At 39.9% G+C, this 22760-nt stretch overlaps 2 protein-coding genes across 5 annotated transcripts in view; one reads left to right on the forward strand and one right to left on the reverse strand.

The window, feature by feature from the left end:
• Positions 1 to 1254: 1254 nt before the first annotated feature.
• ncln (nicalin) lies at positions 1255 to 13591 on the forward strand. 4 transcript variants are annotated; one of them, XM_008407944.2, is made up of 15 exons: positions 1255 to 1530; positions 6007 to 6197; positions 6749 to 6893; positions 6999 to 7093; positions 7660 to 7740; positions 7898 to 8001; positions 8117 to 8205; positions 8411 to 8550; positions 8855 to 9081; positions 10224 to 10311; positions 10400 to 10438; positions 10558 to 10721; positions 11406 to 11459; positions 11753 to 11831; positions 12212 to 13591. In XM_008407944.2, the coding sequence occupies exons 1-15, from the start codon at positions 1356 to 1358 to the stop codon at positions 12272 to 12274; spliced, it is 1734 nt and encodes a 577-aa protein (XP_008406166.1). In that variant the 5' UTR covers positions 1255 to 1355; the 3' UTR covers positions 12275 to 13591. The 4 variants fall into 4 exon arrangements, with proteins under 4 accessions (XP_008406166.1, XP_008406167.1, XP_008406168.1 ...); XM_008407945.2 differs by having other exon boundaries at positions 10561 to 10721; XM_008407946.2 differs by having other exon boundaries at positions 8855 to 9033.
• A 130-nt stretch (positions 13592 to 13721) lies between these two features.
• cers1 (ceramide synthase 1) overlaps positions 13722 to 22760 on the reverse strand; it is a 32958-nt gene continuing 23919 nt past the window's right edge. Inside the window, exons 3-7 of the mRNA XM_008407943.2 lie at positions 20146 to 20326; positions 19884 to 20045; positions 19570 to 19717; positions 19315 to 19469; positions 13722 to 17927 (exon numbers count right to left, since the gene is read on the reverse strand). Of these exons, the coding sequence (XP_008406165.1) occupies positions 17885 to 17927; positions 19315 to 19469; positions 19570 to 19717; positions 19884 to 20045; positions 20146 to 20326 (689 nt within the window). The 3' untranslated portion in view covers positions 13722 to 17884. The remainder of the gene's footprint in view (positions 17928 to 19314; positions 19470 to 19569; positions 19718 to 19883; positions 20046 to 20145; positions 20327 to 22760) is intronic.

Raw genomic sequence — 22760 nt, forward strand, 5'->3', positions numbered from 1 at the left:
TTTTTCTTGAGTCAGGAGAACTTTTGGAAATGTCTGACCTCTCCAACTATTAATATTTGACAAGCAAAAATGACCCAGCAGAACATTTAATTGTTCTATATAATCAATAAATTCTAACATGAGACATTTAAGGATTTTTAAATGTAAAGAGTGCCTTTACACTTTTGAGAACCTGAAAAAAGTATTATGAGGCAGCTGGTTATGTAAATAAATCTGCTCTACTCTTTAAGAGGATGCTGGAGAACTCATCTTTTAAAATGGTACCTTGGGAAATAATTTGCACTACTCACTCAGTCTCTCACTGAAAGGTCAATTATGATCAGGAAGTCCAAATATGTGTTACCTTTTAGATACAAATCAAGTTTGGAAACACTCCTCTTGGATACAGTAACATCCTGGAGAAAATAAAAAACGTTTTTTTATTGCATGAGAAGATATTTGTACATTAGGAATAATTGGCAGTTTAGTTTAGTTTTTCCTTCTGAAGCTGTTGTTGGCTGCTTAACTGGTTAAGAGGCTTGGGTGATTGTTGGGTAGTTACATTGTTGGTTATGTAAAACTTTATTTTTTCAAATAAAACTTTCGTTTTTAAAACTTTTGGTATATGAATAAGATGAACATTTGTCTATTTCAATAAAATGAATACATTGTTTTCTAGTCATATTTTCAAACATTATATCAATATTGTTATTCGGGAAGTTAGTGGTGACATTTTACTTTTATAAGATTTGAAGAAAATAAAAGCCATCTGGAATAATTGGGATTTTTATTTATTTAGAATTGTCAAAAAATGTGCAAAGAAAGTACTCCTTTTCATTTTTAATGGCAGTTTGAACTTTCAGTAGAAGGCAGTTTTTCACTACTTCTGTTTTTTGACTAAATGCTTTCTAAAAGGCAAACCAAAAACCACATGTCAAATTTTGTCTGGGCTGACAGTATGGTAATAACAAGGTTAAACATAATTTTTCATCCAAAAACAGGGATTGGTTGATGTTATGGTGCTTTGCGCCATCTAGTGTCATTAGATAATTCAGTACTTTTTAAGTATAGTTGCCCTTTAAGATCCCTGAAGAACCCAATGATCAAATAAGTTTTTAATCTTTTACAGATAATATTTTTTCACAGATAATATTGTAAATCATAATTAATTTTCAAAGTTTGCTATGCATTTAGTCTCTTTTTCTGTAAAATACCAACAATGACTTTTTAAAAAAATTGTCTGTGTATTTTTCACAGTGGAATGGGTGGTCGTGTTTGGTGCCTGATCAAAATTCGCTGCTGGTAACCGTCAGTGGGTGAGAGCGGTGACAGCTGAACATTTAGTCATCTACTGTACCCCGAGTGCAATCGCCAAAATGTTCGAAGAAGCCAGTGAAGTGTTTGACAACATGTTCAAATCTTCGTTTCCCCTAACATTTATAGTGTTTATCCCCGCGGTGCTGATTCTGGTGTCTCCACTCCCGGCCGAGGCGGCTCATGAGTTCACGGTGTACCGCATGCAGCAGTACGACCTCCAGGGACAACCGTACGGTGAGCCTGACGCTCTTCTCCTGTCCTATTTGAACTAAACGGATATAACTGTTTATTAACAGGTTCCAACTAGTCATTCAGCTGAAGTTTTCCGTCAGTTTCAGACACCTTTAATGTAACGTTTCATTGACAGCTAACTAGCTGCTAATGTAGCCTAGCTTTCCGTTAAGGCAGTGTTGATGTGTGACTGAACCTCCTTCTCTCTCCCGTTGTATTACTCATGGTATTAATTATTAATTAGCTAAGTTCATTTAAAATATGAGATATTAATACCACTAACACACATGCTGAGAACTTTCCACTCTTTGTCAATTCATTAAAAAGCTTATTCTGCCTAAAGGAAGAGAGTTAAATGTAAACCTAACGGCCCATTACAGGTTTATTTACAAGAATTCACTTTTAATTCAGGGTTCAAATACTATTTTCTGCTTTATCTTCTATAAAAATTTCCAAATTTTAGCAGAACATGTTGCTCTGCTGTGCTCAGATTTTCGTCACTAACTATGCATGCGGTTTTCACCCTGCTTTTTGAATATAAAGAATATGCTTAAAAAAGGCAGAAATTAAGATATATATATATAAGCTAGAATTTGCTGACTTGTCTCTTTTTATAAGGATTGTCAACAACAGTGTGATTTTAATCTGGCCTGAACTGTATTTGATTGGTTTTTAGTGGACTGAACTGATCTGACTCAAATCGGGTTGGACTAGTATTAAAGTTTGTGATTTGAACCAAACCTGTTTGTCTAAAGCACTTTTGTTACAAGCACTTTGCATCACCTCTTTTTGTAACGATACTTTTAAATGCTTGGGAACGGAGCTTTGAAGTGATTAAGGTTTGTTAGTGTGGGACCTGAATTTTTCTGAACTTTTCATCTAACCATTTCAGACTGCTCTTGATTTAAATATGAAACGTTTTCACCTTCTTGCATTATACAAGATTTGTAATTGTAAGTGGCACCGAAAGAACCTTTTAACTTTTTCGAGATTAAACAAAGGAATGTACGATATATGACTGTGTGACTAAAAAAGGGATTTTATATTCTTAGCTTTCTTCACATTTACCGAATTTATTGATGAAGAAATCCTTCATGTGCAATCATTAAGATTTGTTTACAAGTTAGATGAGACATATATATATATATATATATATATATATATATATGCATATCTGCATATACATAGATCTATATATCTATATTAGAGAGATATATCTCTATAGATAGATAGATATCTATGTATATATATCAATATATATATGTGTGTGTGTGTGTCTATAGATTGATATGTAGATATCTATAGTAGGTATCTACATATTGATTTATATATGTATAAAGAGAGATAGATAGATAGATAGATAGATAGATAGATTGATATTCAAATGTAGATATATATAGATATCTACATATAGATTTATATATAGATAGAGAGATTGAAATTGATACTGTATGTAGATATATATAGATATCGATATATCTTGCCCAATTTGTAAAGGTTTAGACTTCTAAAATTTTCTTTTTTTTTCCATGTTGGTTCAATTTTATTTTTTCTAAATCTCTTTAATTAAAAAATTTGGTTGTCTTTTTATCTGTTTAGAATTAGAAATACAAATTATATAATGGATGAACATGAGTTCTGATATCCTGGCTTTTTAATATAATTTAAAATGTCCATTTAACATCTACAGTAGCTCTCTATCCCCTTCCTGCCAATCACTCATCCCACTCATGGCCCCAACCTGTTGACCTCCTGTCTTGTCTTTGCTCTGACAGTACTTTTCTCAACAGATCTTTCTGGTACTTGAGCTTAGCATTCAATTTACGATTTATGTCGAACATCTCATCAAGCTGTCTCATTAGGTATTTCTGTAGTCCGATACTTCCCAATTTAGGTTCCTTAGATTTGGCCTTGACTTGTGGTGGAAATCACAGTGTCCTTGGAATAACACTGCTTTTCCATCGATGCTACCTGCTCACCGTCTTTTGCCAGAACTGAAACATTGTGCTCTTCGATATGTTCAGCGAAGAAATTTAGGTCAATGCGAGGTTCTGTTTCAGGTAACACCTTCCAAAACGACTTCTTCACCCTCGTGGGCAAAGCTGACTGATAACTTGGTTTTTCCGGCAGAGAACCGGAAAAACTATTTTCTGTCAAAAATGTTAGATCTATGCGAGCGTCTGACGTGGGGAAAGATTTCCATAACAGTGGCGTCTTCTTGATATGCTTTGTCATTGATGTCTGTTTCTCCCCTTTCTGATCCACTTCTGTGATTTCTTTCCGGTGACCAGCTCTGTCTTAGAAATCACAGGTTCTTCTGTACAAGAGTCCTTTTTCAAAGACTCTCCCTGATGAGCTTTTTCTTCTGGCAGAGAAGTGTCCTGCTTATTAAGATTTTCAGCGCAAGACTTAAAGGACTGTTCCTTCTCTGCCAGATCAATTGTCTCCTGCAGTACGGAGATTGATTCCTGTGTGGTTACTGGTGAAACTACTTGTGTTCCAGTGCTTTCAGCTGAAGTCCTTATTTCAGCGGGGGCATGTTTCTGCAACCAGATGTGAAACGGTATCTTTTTCTTCTTGATGCGCCTGGTGGTTGGTGGCTGCTCCTCAGACTTAGAGGGCTGTTCCATATCAATTATCTCTTGCACTCCAACGTTGGACTCTTCTTCATTGACCAGTGATTTGTTCTACTGTTCAATAGTTCCTGCAGAAACCTCTTGGTCATCGGGGACATGTTCCTCCGACCAGGTTTTAAACAGTACCTGGTTCTTCTCGTTGGACTTTCTCTCAGGTGTCTGTTTGTCCCCTTTGTGATCCACCGTCTCCAGTGCTTTGTTGATCAATTCATTCTCAATCACCAGTGGAGCATCCTGCTGTTTGATATTTTCAGCAGTCTTCTTTAGCTCCTCAGATGCGCGCAGCTCCCACCAGACTGCAAACGACACCTTCTTCTTGCGTTTGGGTGGCTTGGATGGCTGTACTTCCCTTTCGACAACGCTGTCGAATGAGACTTCTTCAACTCTATGCTGGTTGGATTGCATAGTAACCTTTGTCTGTTTCAGGTTGGAAGATAAATCACTAGAAACTGTAAAGCTTTTATGTTTAGTTTGATGTAAATCTCCAAAGAAATGTACACCAAGCAAAGTTGAAAATCTTACTGAACTGCTAAGTAAATTCTCACGAGAAATACGCTTTTCTGTTACTGGAAACCATATTCAAACATCTATCAAAGCTACATTTATAAACAATAGTATTTTTTAAGTATGTTTTTAATACATAGTTCAGCATATTTAATGTTTAGCGGCTATAACAATAGAATTGGAATGGAATATTCTGATATTGATGTATGATGAGCATATTACAAAGCACACAGCTGTTCATAATTTATTTAATAAATTATTTAGAAATATCAATACATATTTATATACCGGTAACTATACAAACACAAATAAATAATGATTAATAATGACACAAATAAATAATGATTAATAATGACACAAATAAATAATGATTAATACTGAATAATATATACTGGATACATGTTTGTAACATACATATTTATAGATGTATATATTTTTTTTTCAGCCAACGTGTTCTAGCTTCAGTGATTCAGCAGCTGAGACTGAGTCCAAAATCCGATGCGAGATTCATCCGTGCTGCAGTGATTCCGTCTCTCTTTGAAGATATCTACCACTTCTTCCTCACATTGTGTCTTTAGGAAACCTTCAAAACAAAAATGGAAGATTTGGGATGTATCTTACTAGTGAAACAATTACATATACATAATAGTCTTTACCACCTGTGTAAACTTTGCTGGTGAATGTTATAACACGTAATATAAGTATAATATTTGTTACATTGCTTCATTTCTAATGTAGGCTCTTGTGTCAGATAATCTAAGTCAATGTTAGAGAATAATTATTTTTTTTAGATTTACGGAATCTCAGTTAGCCTTCATAGCAGGGACGACCGCTCCAAGATGGCCACCGTATTTCCTGCGCCGGAGCAGCCAATGCGGGGTCGACTCTCATAGACATAATATAAGAGATTCAGATTCAGCTACGCATTTGTAGTTTGGCTGATGTGATCCCAGTTAATCATATGAAGGTAGAACAATTTTTTTTCCTGATTGCTGTGCTGTGAATGACGTCAGATTAATGATTAGCATTTAACTTGTGCACCCTCTGCTACACTGACGGCTGCTGCAGCCTTTCTCACTGTGAATCCCATTTGAAAGGCTTCTATGTAACAAATTATGACTGTCATTTGCATTCAGATAAGTTCAGAAACACTTGAGAAAATGGTGGCAAAAAGCCATTCAAATAATTTAAATGCGATAAGAAGATAAAACATAATGAAAACAACAGTTTTATTCAAAGCTGTTCTTTTTTCTTTTTTTTTGTCAGTTCCTATATGACAAACACGACAAATTAATGACTGTTGCTTCTGTCAGTTTATCAGCTTGTCCTCTTCCTGTAGGTACCAGGAATGCCATCCTAAATACAGAGGCGCGTACTGTGGAGGCAGAGGTACTAAGTCGTCGCTGTGTCATCATGCGTTTGGCGGATTTCTCCTACGACAAGTACCAGAAAGCCCTTCGGCAGTCGGCCGGGGCCGTGGTCATCATCCTGCCCAAGAACATGTCCGCCATGCCGCAGGACATAGTGCAGGTATTGATATGACTCACTGCGTTATTTTGTTTTTGTAAATATTTATTCCCTCTAATATGTTTATCTAATATCTTTTAAGAAGCTTCAAAAGTCATTTCTTGGTACACAACGCTCCATCTGATCTCTTGAGTTTGTTTTTATGGTTTCCAATCCGTCTTTTGTAAAATGTGAGTCAGCAGCAAGTTAAAATTTGAAATGAGGAAAGCGTGACAAAGCCTAGCATTTAATGTTTCTAAACTCTTAAAAGAGATTATATTAGAAAATCGAAAGCATTTCTTTCATCCCCTTACTAATTATACCTCCCACAACATGAGTAGGCATCTTCTAGAACGTGAAAGATAAATTATGAATTAACTATTTTATTGGTCTTTTGCTTGGGGGGGGGGATAATTTTCTTTAAAGTCATTTTTTGAAGATTTTTTTCTAACTTAGATTAGATTTTTCTTGCCAGCTTCTTTTTTTTTTATTTTTGTTTTTGCTGTCGGCATCTTTCTCAAGGCAGCTGTCTGATCTTATAAAGCCTGCAATTTTTCATTGTTTGCCCACTGTAGCAGTTCATGGAGCTGGAGCCAGAGATGCTGGCCATGGAGACCATCGTCCCCGTCTACTTTGCCGAGGAGGACGATGAACTGCTGTCCATCTACACCCAGACCCTCACGTCCTCGTCCTCTCAGGGCTCCTTATCTGCAGCTGAAGGTAGAGACACCCGATGAGCAGATGAGAAAAGACTACAGCTTGCGTTTTAAGCATGGTTTGATTAGATATCGACTCGTTTGTTCAACTTTTTTTGTCTTATTGTAGTGCTGCTGCACACAGCCACAGCAAATGGCTTTCAAATGGTGACCAGTGGAGCTCAGAGCAAAGCCATCAGTGACTGGGCCATCACCAGTTTGGAGGTGAGACGCAGAAATATGAAAGCATAAATCAAGTAAAAATGCCTGTTCTGCAATTTTTAAATATATTTGTTTTGGGCAATTTTGTCAGCTGCATTGAGAAGTATGAGATTAAATGACAATACTTATATGTTGGGAGATGGCGAGAACAGTTTTTGTACAGAATTTCTAGTATAATTATAAAAAGTGTTTGAGGTTCGATGAATATTGGAGTAGAGAGAGCTTTGGGGAACAGGTTTCCATGGCCGATCAGCTGCATACCAGGTTTACAACATCAGATCGAACACAATGCAACGCATTTAGGGGTGTTAAAGCAAACCACTGTTCTCTATGTGCAGATGTTTTCACTGTGGTGATGAATCCCGCCATCCAGTCAGGCGGTCTAATGTACGAGTTTGAGTTTGGCGCAATTAAGAACCATTCCTGCTTTACGGTTTTAACAGCTTTTAGTAAAGGTTGTAGTTAGTTCAAACCATAGCCAGTCACTGAGGGTGCAGGTGTTTTGTTTACTTTGTTTTTCCCAACTAAATATCTGTGGTCTAACCAGTCTCTGCTTTCTGTGCTTCTAGGGCCGTCTGACTGGAGTTGGAGGAGAAGACCTTCCAACCATCGTGGTGGTGGCTCATTATGATACTTTCGGTGTTGCTCCAGTATGTTGACCTTTTCTACTTCCTTACTTCATGGTCTCTTGTAATTTTAGCACATTCAGCAAAAGCCCAGCAGCACAAATGTCTCCCTAAATGTTTCGCAACAACAACATTTCACAACAAAAGGCCAGCAAACTGACCCCTGATCTTTTCATTGTAGTGGCTGTCATACGGCGCTGACTCAAACGGCAGTGGTGTGTCCATGCTGCTGGAGCTGGCTCGTCTCTTCTCCAAGCTCTACACCTACAAGAGGACGCACGCTGCGTGAGTCAAACCGTCGTTGAAATGATTTGGATCAGATAAGTTCTGTGCTTGCTCCTCAGTGAGGCTCCGCAGATGTGCTAATCTTGTAGAACCGTTTTTGTCTGACTGTTTTTAGGTACAACCTGCTCTTCTTCGTGTCTGGTGGAGGGAAGTTTAACTACCAGGGTACCAAGCGTTGGCTGGAGGACAATCTGGACCACACAGGTGATATTTGTTTGTCCAAACGCTCACACCTGGGGAACTCCTTTTCTGAACAAGTTTCTCCATCTGGATTTGAATTTATAGGCACATCTGCTTGCAAATCTTTTAAGCTAATTCATTGAGATGGACTGCATGTATTTACAACTGTATTACTAGTTAGTCCCTCTTATTCATGCTTTTTCTCTCTTTTTCTGATTACCATCTTCAGACTCCAGTTTGCTGCAGGACAACGTAGCGTTTGTGTTGTGTCTGGACACTCTGGGGAACGGCGACTCGCTCTACCTTCATGTGTCCAAACCTCCAAAAGAGGGAACCCCTCAGTACTCTCTGCTCAAAGAACTGGAGACTGTAAGAGTTCAAGTACCTGTCATGCATCAGTCTTATCAGAATAACCACATATAAAATCTAAAAAAAACAAACAAAAAAAACGTGATTAAAATAAGCAGCTTCCTGTGCTGCAGCGACTTGCAGAGACGTGTTTAGCGCTCACGTTTACAAAAAACACATGTATTTGATACTGTATGAGTGTCAAAAGTTTATTCATTTTACCTCAACTCCTTTCTTCTATCAAAGCACAGGATGCCTTTCTCTGCCTTTAACAGGCGACAAAGATTTGATTTCAGTTTGTATTTTTCTTTTTCTCCTCTCCCAGGTGGTTGCAAGTCAACACCCTGAAGTAAAGTTCTCCATGGTTCACAAGAAAATCAACCTGGCCGACGACATGCTGGCCTGGGAGCACGAGCGCTTCGGGATCCGCCGGCTTCCGGCCTTCACTCTGTCCCATCTGCCCTCGCACCGCTCGGCTCAGCGCTCCAGCATCATGGACGTGCGGTCAGTGTCCCCCTCCTCTCGCCATGGAGCGGGAGAGCCCCCGGCTGGGTGGGTTCATTACTGCAAGTTACATGAATTCCCTAAAAGAAAGAGTCTTGCATTGCAGCTCCCGGTTTCGGACTTTCTTCCATTGTCTGTGTGCCGCTTTAAAATGATGTTTCATCTTCGTTGCAGCGAGATAGATCTGACTGATCCAAATTTGTGCATTTCCAGGAGGGGAATATTTTTTATTTGTTAAAGGAAGGGTACTTACTTTTTAAATATTTTGTCCAGTAGTAATCATAATAAACTGATACACTGGTCCTTTCTTCTTCCCATCGTTTCAAGGTACACATTTCAAACAAGAAATCCTGTCCAAAGAAGAAAGTTTATTGCCGTTATTTGGCAGAAATATCCAGTTTCTTCATTTGTGAGCCGCTCAGTCTGCTGGCTCAGTGTTTCAGTCCTTAAAAGTATTTATTTATTTTTTTAACCTGGCTCGGATGAGGTGTAATCTTTCAAATGTTCTTTTTATTTATGTAACTTTATTCTTTTGGCCATCAGAGAACCGATAGACAAGCCTATTCTAACCCCGCACTGTAATGGCGCCTTAAAATCTCTTTGCTCCTTGTTTGTATGTCTTTCCTCATCTCTCAGTAGATTCTAAGCAGTACCAGTAAATGCAGGGACCGCCTTGAATTAAAGCAACACCCGTGAAGTAGCTCAGAGTGGCTGCACAGATTTGCCTTTTGGTTTTGGCACCATGGAGAAGCTGATTTATAAAACATGGAAGCTAGGCTGCGATATATTTCTGATTCAAACTGTGATATTGGTTGTGATTAGTTCACATTTTTCTTACCTGATTCTGTCCTTTCCATCATCACAATTTTTCCATCTCTCTTCTCGACTCTGAACCTTTCAGCCACCAAAAGCTGCAAAAAAATTTGGATTGGGTGTGTGTACCAAGGACCGTCTGTCTGACTAAATATATTATTTGCTTAAAATCTAACAACTTGCCAAATGTTGCAGGTCTTTTTGATTGTGATTTATTTATCAGCTTCACTCAGAAACAACTATGCATGTTGAATTGTGGCCCTGTTGGCCCTCGGTGGCCCTTGAGGACACATCAGTTTCTTTTATTCTCAGTTGGCTGAGTTTCTGTCTGTTTATTGTCGCGCTCCTCTGCTTTAAAAACCCGTTTCTTCTTACAGACCTCACGTAGATGTCAGCAAGCTCAGCAGGAACGCCAAGGTGGTGGCGGAGGCTCTGGCGAGGGTCATCTACAATCTCACAGAAAAGGTAAAAATCGCCAGTGAATAATTGAATTGTAATCTGTTCTGCTTATTTACTGCTTGTGATGCTTTGTGTCCGTTTCTCTTCTGCACAGGGAGCCTCTGGAGATCTCCAGATTTTCACAGAACAAATGGTGCGTGGCTACGGAGTCAACTAGAAAAGTTTAACCCTCTGTGTATAATTTGAGACACTGAATGGACTCTGTCCAGCTGTCGTCTTTCCTGTAGTGATGTGCTTGGTGTCCCACGTCAGCAGGTGCAGGATGAGCATCTGTCCGCCATGGTGGACTGGCTCACGGCGCAGCCGAGAGCCGCTCAGCTGGTGGACAAAGACAGCAGCGTCGTCTCCACGCTGGAGTATCACCTCAGCCGTTACCTCAAGGACGTCAAAAGGCACTACGTCAAAGCTGACAAAAGGTGACGGTGGAGCTGAAGTACAGATGAAAACGGTGGCGCTGTCAGTTAAACACGCCGCCTACGGTCTGGAGTTTGACTTTGGTTTCCAGTTGTGGAGAAGTACGGACAGAGAAAATGAGTCTGTGCTTCCAGACTTTTGATTGTGTAAATGTTGTACTTTTTTTCTCTCTTGTTTACTTTGAATGCTGTATGTTCATCCTTCTCTCCTTTCAGCATTTCTGATCATTTTTCCTTCCCATTTTCCTTCATTGCCCTCTTTTGTAATCTGTTTTCACTCCTTCACGCCCTTCTTTCCATCTCCCCTTTTCTTTTATCCTTATTTCTTTTTTTTCTGCTCTCCTTCCATCCTTTCCTTTTTTGTTTTCATCTGTCCTCCTTTCATTTACTCTTCCTTCCATCCTTTGTTTTTGTGCCCTGTCTTTTTCAGACCGCCATGAATTCAAATTGAGTTTTTGTTGTATAATTAACAAAAAGGGTCGACAAATCAGCCTGGAAAATATTTATCTGATACATGGAAGCCAAATTAAACCACACAAAGTAAATGAACCACTTTCTGTGTTATGCCAGTAGTAATAGGAATAGGGTTTCTTCAAGCTGCTGGAACATCCCACTGTCAGACCTGTTGGTGATCTGTTTACTCTAAATATGATCTTAAAACAAAAGTTTCACTTTTCTCCTTTTCAGGGATCCAGAGTTTGTTTTCTACGATCAGCTGAAGCAGACTATGAACGCTTACAGGTACGGCATCATCTCCTCTGAGGCGCTTCAGCTCATCTAAAGCCACAGTGTTCATCTCAGATGGTTTTATCAGCAGATCGGCCCCCCGGCTGCTCCAACCATATTCACCATGTGATTGAATGCCTTGGTAGAAGGATTTATGCTCCTTCTAGGTTGTTTTAACAGATCAACCTTGGACTCTGCAGTTTTAGTTTATCGTCACTGATGTTATGAATGTTCTATTCAGATCATTTTGAGATGAACTGCTGATGGTCCTCTCAGTCTTTGCCATTTTTCCCCTCCTTTTCTCTCAGAGTGAAGCCAGCTATTTTTGACCTGCTGCTGGCTCTCTGCATTGCAGCCTACTTAGGGATGATGTATCTGGCTATCCAGGTAAGTCACCATGTTATCGCAGTAGCTTGTATCTCCTTAGGGACGGCCATTGAGAAATATGTGGAGCATCGGTTTAGTGGAAGGTCAAAAACAAAAATTTCAGCTTTTACTTTTGGAGCTGCTTATTAAAATGTAGGTCTTATTATTTTGTACTATTAAAGAAGATGTTTAATTAAATAATAGATGGATCATCATGAATCAAAACTAGGATAAAATAGCAATATTGGAGTTTTATTTATAGTCTGTTTTATTGGTGTTTAATGTCAGAGTGAGGGGGGAAAATGTTTTCTGTAGTTTGTGAGTTATCTGGTTTCTGCTGCGTGAACATTAACACCGTCTGTAAGTCAGAGATTAATTGTGTCTCCTTTCTCTTTCCGCAGAACTTTGGACTCCTTTACAGCGTTGTCCGGAGAATCACTCAGCCCAAAGCCAAGGTCCACTGAGGTTTCCTCACTGTACCTCCTTCCTCAAATCCAGACACTCTCGCCAGTAAGAACGCAGAAGCCGGACCGAACTGCTGTTCTGATCAGGACCAGAAGCGTCACTTCCATTTCCTTCGCCCGGATGCACAAACTATGATGTCAGATCCTGTCTTGCTGCCAACCTTTTCCTGGTCTCATGGACCTCGATATTCAGGAGTCGTGTTTTGAGATGTTAACAGTTTGGTTATGTTTTTCTGTGCTGATCCTCATTTGTTTCCCCGTCTCTCGCAGCTCTTTGAGCCGGACTGATGTGTCGTGTTAGGCAGCTAGAAACTGGAGTTCCTGTGATCACAGGCCCGTCAAAGGAAAGATGCAAAGTTTTCTAGTTTCTTTCAATGTCCATCTCACGTGCTTATGAGATGTTCTGCAAAATACATCACTATTGTTCTTTATGCTTCAAAAATTCCCCCGAAACAAGAGGGTCAATTACCAAGCATTTAATGTCTCAAATCAGTAATGTCCAACATGAAATAAATTGCCTTCAAAGTTTTGTGCCAATTTAACCTTTATTTTTAGCTGGTGGCAGTCAGTCACTTCTCATCTCAACGCTGGATATTTGACAGCTTAGTTCTGCTGGAAAGGGAGCTGAATTTGAACAAGAGGAGCGATCAAAATTAATCAAGAACACATTCTGAAATTTGAGTAGGTGAACGTCAACGGTTTGAAAACAAACAAAAAAAACTCCTAAGATACGCAGTTTACAGGAAGGACGATCTGTGAAATGTGAAAATGTTTTTAGATCTTTTTCTTTTTCTTACCGCCTGATGATTTGTGCAAGTTTCTCCAAATAAACTGTTTGTTCATTTCTTCTTCAAATTCTGCCATTAATTACTTTTTTTTTTTTTACATTGTTTCATTTTGCTGTGTGACTTTCTATGATTTATTTTTGATTCTTGAATATTTTCCTCCCTTGATTAGAAGAGATTGTTCAATCATGTGATGGCAGGTATTGGAAAAATCATGTTTTCTTGTATCACGGCATGCCTAAATCACATTTATCGGCAGAAAATGATTTGATTTTTGACTTTTTTTTCCTCCCCCCTCTGAGCAACAACTTTGTTTCAAACCTAGAGGGTATTTAAAACACTGGACTTCTTAAAAATGGTTAGAAACCAGATAAATGAGGCAGAAGTGTCCTAAATGGTTCTCTCTATGGTGTTTATCTGCTTTGTTTTCTTGTGTTCTTTTGCGCCACTGCATGACCCATGGTAACAATTACAGAACTTATTTACCGGCAGATGGAAAAACTGTGGTACAAATAAAATCTAATTTATTGGAGTGGTTTGTTCTTGTCTGCGCACTGAAACAAACTTTAATCTGCAGCCCGTTTCACGTCATCCGTGGCACTTGGATCTTTGCAATGAAAAAAATTGTGATTTTAGAAACAAATGACAAAATGGGACTTGCCTTTGTTTACTGACATTGTTTATTTCATGAGAACAAAATAAAACATTGGCTGAATGGTATTAAAACTGTATTACAAAAGAGCAAATACAGAACCCTTTTCAAGTGTTTCAAAAAGTGGTCGAATTCAGACTGGGAAAAAAAGTTGGGGGAAACTATTTTTTTTTCTTAATCTTTGTAGTTTACAGTGTTCACCAGTGGTCCAAAGAAAATCAGTAAAATGCATTCCAATGCCTCATTTAGTCGATGATCCTTCAGTAATCTACTAATAAGCAATAAAAATTGATTAAATTAAATGACAGTGCGATGTACAGAAAAGACCCACAGGGCTTCTGTGCCCGATGCTCAACCAGCTCCTCAGCTTCAATCACCGACACCCACACTTCCCTTTATTGTTTCAGTGGATATTTTTTTGGCACAACTGAAGCACTGGTGGAGCTGACTCACTTTCCATACTCAATGTCACAGTTTCTGTGCAAAATTTCGTATTTAATGGTAACAAAATTTGGACTGAGCTTTGATTTCATCAGAGGTAAATAATTTCAGCTCGTAATGTCTTCACAAAAGATTTTCCCTTCCAACTTATTCCTGCAGAGCTGAACTTAAAAGAATGCCACTTCTTAAATCGTATTAACGCAGCGTCCACTGTTATGATCTGAGATTAGATTATGCACGTGGTTTCGTCTGAGCGCATTGTTTGAACATTTCCGTTCGACCCCGATGTTTTGGAAACATGTCAGAAACATGCAAAAATCCACCACATGTGCTGTGGACGTATGCATGTATTTGATTTGTTACTACAGTAAACCCCTAGATCAGCTTTTATTACACTAGGTGTTCAATCTGTAAACCTGAGCTGCATACGTGAATCATCTTGTTTTTAAGTCTTTTTCTTTGTTTAGGATCATAAGAATCTCAATTCTTGGCTGTATTTAAAAAAAAATCATTTATAGTGCAGGCTACAGTTCTTGGCACCTCTTGTAAAGATGTGTAAAAAGCCTTAAAATAATGTGATATTTTAGTACATATCACACAGAAAATATTAAGTCAGGAAAAATATATATATTTTGAACAAAGCCACTGGTGCCTGATGTATTGATCCTCCCATTTCTCTTAGAAATAAATGTAATAAATTTTTTGTGCAGTTTTCTTGGGGGATAAATAGGATATCGTGTCAACTTTTAGTTTATTAAACTGCATTTTGGTCAGAAAACTCCACATTGGTCTGGATTAAAACCAAGTGTAATTGTGAAACAGCCTCTGATTTCCACTCTAAACCACAGTGGAGGATCTATGGTTTGTTTCTCTTCTAAAAAGCCCAGTGGATTGTTAGAGCGCATACAGCATGAGATCTTTAAAATATAAGATTTTCACAAAAAATCTGATAAACGGGAGTGATTCACCAAAAGATCTAGAAAAAAATCTGGATCCACAGTTTTTGATACAATTATTTCTACACATGGGATTTCCCCCCCTCCCCCTCATCTGAATAAATATGCGATTACAATGACGGATTCATTTATTTCAAGGCTTTCTGCACATATTCACCAGGCGCTGCCAATGTCAGCATCTCAAAACCTCCAAAAGAGTAAAGATTTTCAAAAATGTCCACAAACCCCGAGGAGCAATAATGACCGAAACCATCTAGACAGGTAGTGGCCTCTTCTAGAGAAAGTTTGTTGTTTGCTCATCTCGTCGCAGCCCCCCTGATGTAGTGACACAATCTGGATCACAGATTTCAGGGTTTGTGACTCACTGGGATTACTGCTGTTATTAAATGAGAAACAGATTAGAGTATCAGAGCTGAGCAGGAAGGTGAGCAACAGGCGGACCGTGTTGTCTACAGCACAGATGTACTACAGTAATAAGAGAATGATCAACAGGAACGGATCAGAGGCTGAATCCAGATGTTGGTCCAGACAGAGGTGAGAGATGGTCCCCTGATCACATGACTGTCACCGACATCAGCAGAAAACAAACAACAACAACAACAACAAAAATCTGGAATACAAACAGTGCTCTCAGAGATAAAAACAGCAGCAATTCAACAAAGAAAACAAAAGAATTACAAACATCAAATTAACTACAGCAATAATAATCATAATTTAAAGTAAAATTTCAAGATAAGCTTCAATTTTCCTGAAACACTGCGGATGATGATGGAAGACAGGAACGAAAGTGAGCAGACACCCGCACCCCCCCCCCCCCCCCAAGCGGATTATCCAACATCTGCGGCCTGCTCAAGCAGCACAAGCATGCTGTTCCTCCAAACAAGAGCTGGAATTTGATCGAGAAGGTAGACAAAGTGGGAACATTCCTTATTTTTCTTCTACAGGCATGCAGTAAACCAGCAGGCACCTCAGGACATGGTTCCTCTTTGGTTTTCAATTTATGGTTCAAGTTTTGAAAAAATGTTGAAATTCTAATTACTTCTGGTTCCTAGATGTGCATCTTATACAGCTGGAAAAATAAGCATTGAACGCACAAAACATTATTACGCCGCTGCATATATTCTTAAGGTGACTCAGCCCAGATGTCGGTAATAACATGTAAAGGGAATAAAATCAATTTAGTGGAATGACACGGATAATAAACAGGAAACAGAAAAGTCTTCACAGAGTCTCCTGTATGGAGTAGCTACATGGATTTGATCCATTCTGTCAAACTAGTTAAAATCCTCCAGGTTCTGGTGAGATATTCTCTCTTGTTTATAACAAACGTCATCCGTATAATTTCCTGTAAAAAGGCTGCAGAGACCTTTCACCACTTTGTAAATGAGAAACATTTCTAGAGGCCATCAATTACGACTAAACCTCGAGCAACAGATTTTTCTAAATATTAACAGATTTTCTTTGCATTTTTACACCTCTTTTTTTTTGTGTGTGTCACTCCACTTTATCACACATAACCTAATTATCAGATTAATACGTGTTTATTTCTCTGTAAGTATGGATTAGTTGGGTTGTTACTGAAATTCGATGTGAATTACATGCTAACAACACCATTAAAAATACATTTACAGAGAATACTGACAACGCTTATTTTCTCCAGTGTATAGCTTGATCACATTTTGTCTAGAAGATGTGTTTAGGTGCCGCTGGGAGAATGTGTAAAATACTGACTTGTTTGTTAGGACTTTAGTCACTTCTAGGAGCAGTTTTAGTTATCGGCGATATAGCTAAAAGGTTTGTGAAAAATACGTCACACATTTCCAAAAATCATTCTGACTTCATGCGTTCCTGAATAGTAGAGCGAGTGCATATGTTGTGTTTTTGATTATGAGGATTTTCCCACCACCGTCTGTCACCTGGACACATTGAATATCATTTAACGATATTAGAAATCTCTAGAAATGAAATTGCGATAATGACCTAGTCAATCAATTCTAGCTGTTTGCTGTCATTAAACCAGCAGTGAGCTTGTATGCCTTCATGTCAGTGCAGCAACAGATGCCATGTAGCCCATAGAGAGACAAAGCAGCACAAAAAAAGAAAAAGGAAAAGGAACGCTTTCTGGAGAGGAATCCAAGGGAATATTCAAGGTTCATGTGGGTCAGAAGTGTCATGAAATAAATGGTTTATGTTTAAAAGTCTTAAAATATGCAAATGCTGCCTCTGGCCTCTCAGTTTAAATGAATGGATGTAGGGATGTGGGAAGCAGGTGAAAGATTAGCAGCGATAATCCCTCGTTTCTTCTCGTACAATAAGTCGGAGCAGATGGGCGGAAAGTTAAAGAAGTGGAGAGGGAAGAACGCCTAAACAAATAACCCCCAACCTGACGCTGCTGTTCCTTGTTCCCTTGGATCCTACAGGTTATTCGAAGACATGAGAACAGATCTAAACTGTCTCCTATCCTCCATCCCTCTCTCACAAGAAGGTTCCCTTCCACTAGATCTATCGAATGTTAAGCTGACAACAGCAAGACAGGTAGTCAGCTGAAATGACATTCACAGTGCTCTAATAAAATAAAATTGAAAATAAAATGCTCTAAAACGAATATAAAATATAAACTGATTGTACCCTAACTTTCCCTTCTCTTATTCTTGTTTCTTTCCTTTTGTTTTGTGGTTGTGATGCTCTTTCCAGTCCGGTCACGTTTTGAACGTCTGCTGTCCGAGGAGGGCCTGCAGGTGCAGTCCGGAGCCAGGAGGGGGCACCGGAGAGCCTGTTATAGATGCTTGTCCTTGGTAACTCCGTTCTGTACGTGCTTCCTGCGGGAAGAAAGGGACACACAGACAGCAGAGTGCGGGATAAGAAGGAGTGCACACTGCAGGAGGGCCGATGAGCAGATGTGCAACATTTGGTTCAGAGGATATCAGAACGTGTTCAAGGCCGCTCAGAAAAGGGCGTAATCACATCTCAGCATGGTCTTAGGCTGTTCCAGACCCCCCTCTGTGCAAGATTAGCTTGTTCAGCGCCAGCCTCCAAGAGGACAGGTAGGCCAAAACCAAACCGCTAGATTACCTCGCAATACATTATTCAGGATTTTCCTGAAACTGCCCTGAGCAGTGAGACGGACTGGCTGAAGAGGAGACTTCGGGTTTGCAGGGTGTTTAAGTCTGCAGAGGTCAAAGGCCACTCTGATAGAGACGCACATGGCTGTCAGCGCCGAGATTAAAGATAAAAACAGATGCACTTTGGTTTCTGTCAGCAGTTTGTTGCTTAAAGCTCACGATTGCAAAATGTCATACTGATGACGCTGTTTTTGTGTCACGGTTTTCTATAAAGTATCAAAAGTTACAGAATCAAAAATCTATAGAAGCCTCACCACGACATTTGTGACACGACGCCGGCGTAGAAACTACAAAGAGCGGCGCTCTGATCAAAGCTTGCCTACAGAAAGCTTTAAGTCATTTCCATATTTTTGATTAGAAAAACAAACTCAAACTACTCCTTTCTGTGTTTTGACTATTCAACACTTGGTATTAGAGCATCAGAGGTCACAGGTTACACTCTCTGGACTTAGTCCACCGGATGTCCATAACATTGACACTCTTCCTTTAATTTAATCCAGATTTCCTTTGGCAGCTTTACGAATATATTTTTCAATCGAACAGCCTGAAAAAGTTACAACTTGCCTCAGTAATATGTAATGTAATATGCACAATTTGGTGGGGTGTGTGCTTCCCAGCAGCTGAATGACTTATTCAATGCCTACTAATTACTTTGAGCTTGAAGTTTGACCATGGTGCTGTGTTTGCAAGCATGCAGGCTGTGTATTGCTAATTTTAGTTTCTCCATAAGGTTCCTCTGGTCTGCAGCCAGAGCAGAGATGGACGCCGGTGCCAAGAGTGTTACATTAAATTAAATGGAGCCCTGCCAGGCAGGTGTGGGCGAGAAGAGGCTGCCCGCTTGTGAGGAGAACAGCAGGATCAGACCTGCTTTGCATTTTCTGATAAGCAATTCAAGCCCATGCATGTGGTGGACACTTCATGGATAAACTACCACTGCCAGCACAGAGCTAAACCCCTGCTGATGTTCTGTGCTTGATAAAAGCAGTCGAGGAATTCTCAGGCTTCGTCATGCATAAGGGGGAAGCGCTCTGTGTTTTATATTCAGATGGAAAGTTTAGTTTCAAATGGGAGTGGCGCAACTCACCTCCGGGCTGAGTTGTGATGTCCAGCATCCTCATCGTTGTTTTCTGCGTCTTTCAGCAGCTCCTCCGCTGCCTTCCTGGCGTCCTCGTCTTCGTACTCCCTCACGTCGTTCACCTCCTTCAAATTCAGCAGCTTCACCACGAAAATCACAATAAACTGCAGAGAGCAGAGGAGAAAAAGCGCCGAGCAAAGCGGTCAGAACGAGAGCGTGAACTGGAGGAGTTTTTAAAAAGACTCGGATGCAAAGTGCACTCACCAGGAACCAGTAGATATTCATGAGCAGCAGGGCGAAGAGCAGGGTGTTGAAGAAGAAGTAGAAGGGGATGGTGGGGACAGACTGGATGCTGGACACACACGAGGCGTACAGCACTTTAAGAGGGAACCAGTAGAGTCGGAACCAGAACCTGAGAAAAACGAGGCGGGAGCAAAACAGACAGCAGATATTTAGAGACTCTGTGGATGAATAAGACACCAGACGGCATAATGACAGAAACTTCAAAACATTTCAGTGAGACAGCCGAGCAGCGGAGGGGGAGAAATCAGAAAGCGAGTTGAAGATTTAAAGCTTACCAAGTGACGCTGAAGCTGACAGAGCCCATGTTGGACAGAACGTCGTTGAGCAGGTGGTGGCCGCCTCCTCTGGCCTTCAGGTAGACGTTGAGCTTGGTGAACTCCAGCAGGACGTCGTTGATGTCGTGCAGGAACAACACCAGGATGCCCACGTTGTGGTACCTGAGAGGGAGAAATCAAAGCGAGACGCGCTTTCTTTTGAGAACACGGTCGGATGAGGCGCTCTCCCCACCTTTCCCCTGTTTTTTTTTTTTTTAAGTACCTGAAGGCGTAGGAGAAGCTAATGAGAGCCAGGGTGATGATGTGATGCACCACCATGACAGCAGAGTCCTTCCTCCATGTATCCATGTTGACGGTGGCGTAGATGGAGTGGCCGTAGAAGCTGCCCTGGATCAGGTAGGCTATGGCGATGTCTGTAGGCACTGTCATACCACTCTTCCAGTCTGAGGGAGCAGAAGGAGATCAGGGGAAGACGCTGCGCTACAAATGGTGCGACGACTGCAGCAGCCAGAGATACACAAGAAACCCTGGCCAAAGTGTTTGACAAAGTAGGTCGCAAACCATCTTTAAAAGTTTATTTAGATCCATTTATAAATGTAAACAATGATTCTCTGCCTGTAGGTGGCAGCAGGACGACGCAACCCAATGCAGGCCTCGACAGAGAGCAAACATTGTGTCCTATAATGAAAAGATATTCCAATTTTATGCACTTTGTGCACATTTTTGTCACGATATCAAAAAGTAAAGGTACATAAACGTGTTTTCCAAAGTTCGTGATGCTGCGTAACAAGCATGCGAGTAAAAACAGATGAAATGATTTGGAAAACATCTGCGGGCCACTATATGAAATTACAAATTCGACAAAAAAATCTGCATACATTTAGTAGCCTTTTATATGAATTATTTTTAACTTAATGTAACAATGCGATTGTTGCAGTATCTTACTTTTTTTTTTTTGATTAATTATTATTGTTTAATCTTCATGCTGCATGACTCTAAGCACATGGATCGCTGAGGCCTTTTTATTTTTATTCTTAATAGTCTAAACTAAACTGCAATAAATAATGAACACGGTCCACGTGGTGGTGCATTTCAACAAGAAAGTCCTGGGTTCAAATCCTGAAATTAGAACTAAATAAATATTCCCTCTTTACTTTAGTTTCTGCTTAAACTTTGTTGCAAATACAGCAGGAAAATCTTCCGTCATTTAAATTCCTCCAGATGTAAAAGAGTCTCCGAGGCGTGGACAGTTTGTCGTTTCTTGGTCATGCTCATGCGTCCCTTTAAGCAAGAGTCAGAGGCACGGCATGGTAAATACAGCAGAGATCCTGGAGGAGAAGCTGTGGTGGTTAGCGCTGTTCAGGGGGAGGAAGGATCAGGTTTCCAGCAGCATTAGGGAACGTTTCTGATGAAACAGGCCGAGACTGGCTCGAGTCTCTGAAGCCTATCGGATGTTGGACGGAAACTCTCTCCTCCGATGTTTGAGTGAGGCTTGTCTCCACAGGGATGGGGTTTCATTCAGGCGTCGTGTAATGTTTATCGATCAAAGCTTCCACCATTAAACATTGAGAAGAGGCTCGAAAAATGGATCCCAGCAGAAAAGCTGCCAATGGGAAGCAGAGGTATTTCTTCCCACTTAAAACTTTAGATTTTTCCACCTTTTTATTCAGGATAAATACGAAGCACCTTGCAAAAGTATTCACAGCACTCAATTTATTTATTTGTTCACATTTTTCCGTCACATTTTTTGTTGGTCAAAGGCAGAAGTTTGTGTTTGTAGCCTTAAACAATGTTGGTGCTTTTGCAAGGTTTTGCAGGTTATGGTGCTGTTTTTCAGATTCTCTTATCATCCCTGTCTCCATCTCCCCTCTCAGCTTGATTCCTCCTCTCCCTCTCTAAAAGTCAGGCCCTGTTACTCTCCGGCTCCACACATCACACACTGACGGCTATTAACCGTGACGCGGCGATCAAAGACGGAGCTGATGCTGTCAGATAGCCCTCGTGAGCCCCACTCGTCTCTTCCTCCTCGTCCTCTCCAGGAGCGCTGACACCTCAGTGTCTGATGGAGGAGGTCGAGGGACAGTAAAAGACATGAGTGGGATAAACGCGAAGTCTGGGAGCACTTCCATCTTCCATTAGCAACACACTGGAAACTGTAATGATTCTGGTTTCCATTAGGGTACAATCATAAAGATCTCCTGTTATAAATGTTGTATGAAACCTAATGTGTTCCATAGTACTAAAATATGTTAAATAAAGGTATTCTGTTATTAATGGATAGACTCTGAAGCATTGAAATATGTCATAACTTAAAAGCAAAAAGGTTTCCTGCAGGCTCAGAAAATGTGCAAGTCTTCAAACTCTCTATATGACTCGATATATATCTGCCTATAAGTACTGAGGGCAATTTTACCTCCTGCAGAGTCTCCATAGAGCAGCTATAGGGCCTTATTTTATCTTTTGGTAAAATAACCGCAGCCAGGTGCGTCCAAACGTTTTGCACCAAGGGTCAAAATCCCAGAGAGGTGAAAATTAGCCTTTTCTTTCCAATTAAAAATAGAAAAATAATATCATTGTGAATATTTTATCCTTTACCTGCACGACAATAAATTAAACAACTAATATTTTAGTGAAGCAAACAGTGTGACATTTACCTTAATGTTTACAGTTATTTAACTTCTTTCTTGGTTTCTTAAATGTTCATTTCCAGCAACAAAAATGAAAATTTTCTTTAAAACCTTTGCTGTGTTTAGCCAAGTGTAATGGATGTGTGTGTTTCTGTGTGTAAAAAATGGCTGGATGTTTGTTGCCCACCTTACTAAAATAAAAAAAAGGAAACAAGAAAAAACAGAAAAGAATAATTCTCTGTGTTGTACT

The sequence above is a fragment of the Poecilia reticulata genome, linkage group LG4 (assembly GCF_000633615.1).
Source record: "Poecilia reticulata strain Guanapo linkage group LG4, Guppy_female_1.0+MT, whole genome shotgun sequence".
NCBI classification, from domain to species: Eukaryota; Metazoa; Chordata; class Actinopteri; order Cyprinodontiformes; family Poeciliidae; genus Poecilia; species Poecilia reticulata.

What these genes read in the sequence shown, in the direction of transcription:
- ncln (XM_008407944.2), top strand. Translation starts at nt 1,356, where the DNA reads ATGTTCGAAGAAGCCAGTGAAGTGTTTGACAACATGTTCAAATCTTCG. An exon ending in CCTCCAGGGACAACCGTACG is followed by an intron (nt 1,531 to 6,006) that starts GTGAGCCTGACG and finishes CTCTTCCTGTAG; the next exon opens with GTACCAGGAATGCCATCCTA. An exon ending in GGGCCATCACCAGTTTGGAG is followed by an intron (nt 7,094 to 7,659) that starts GTGAGACGCAGA and finishes CTGTGCTTCTAG; the next exon opens with GGCCGTCTGACTGGAGTTGG.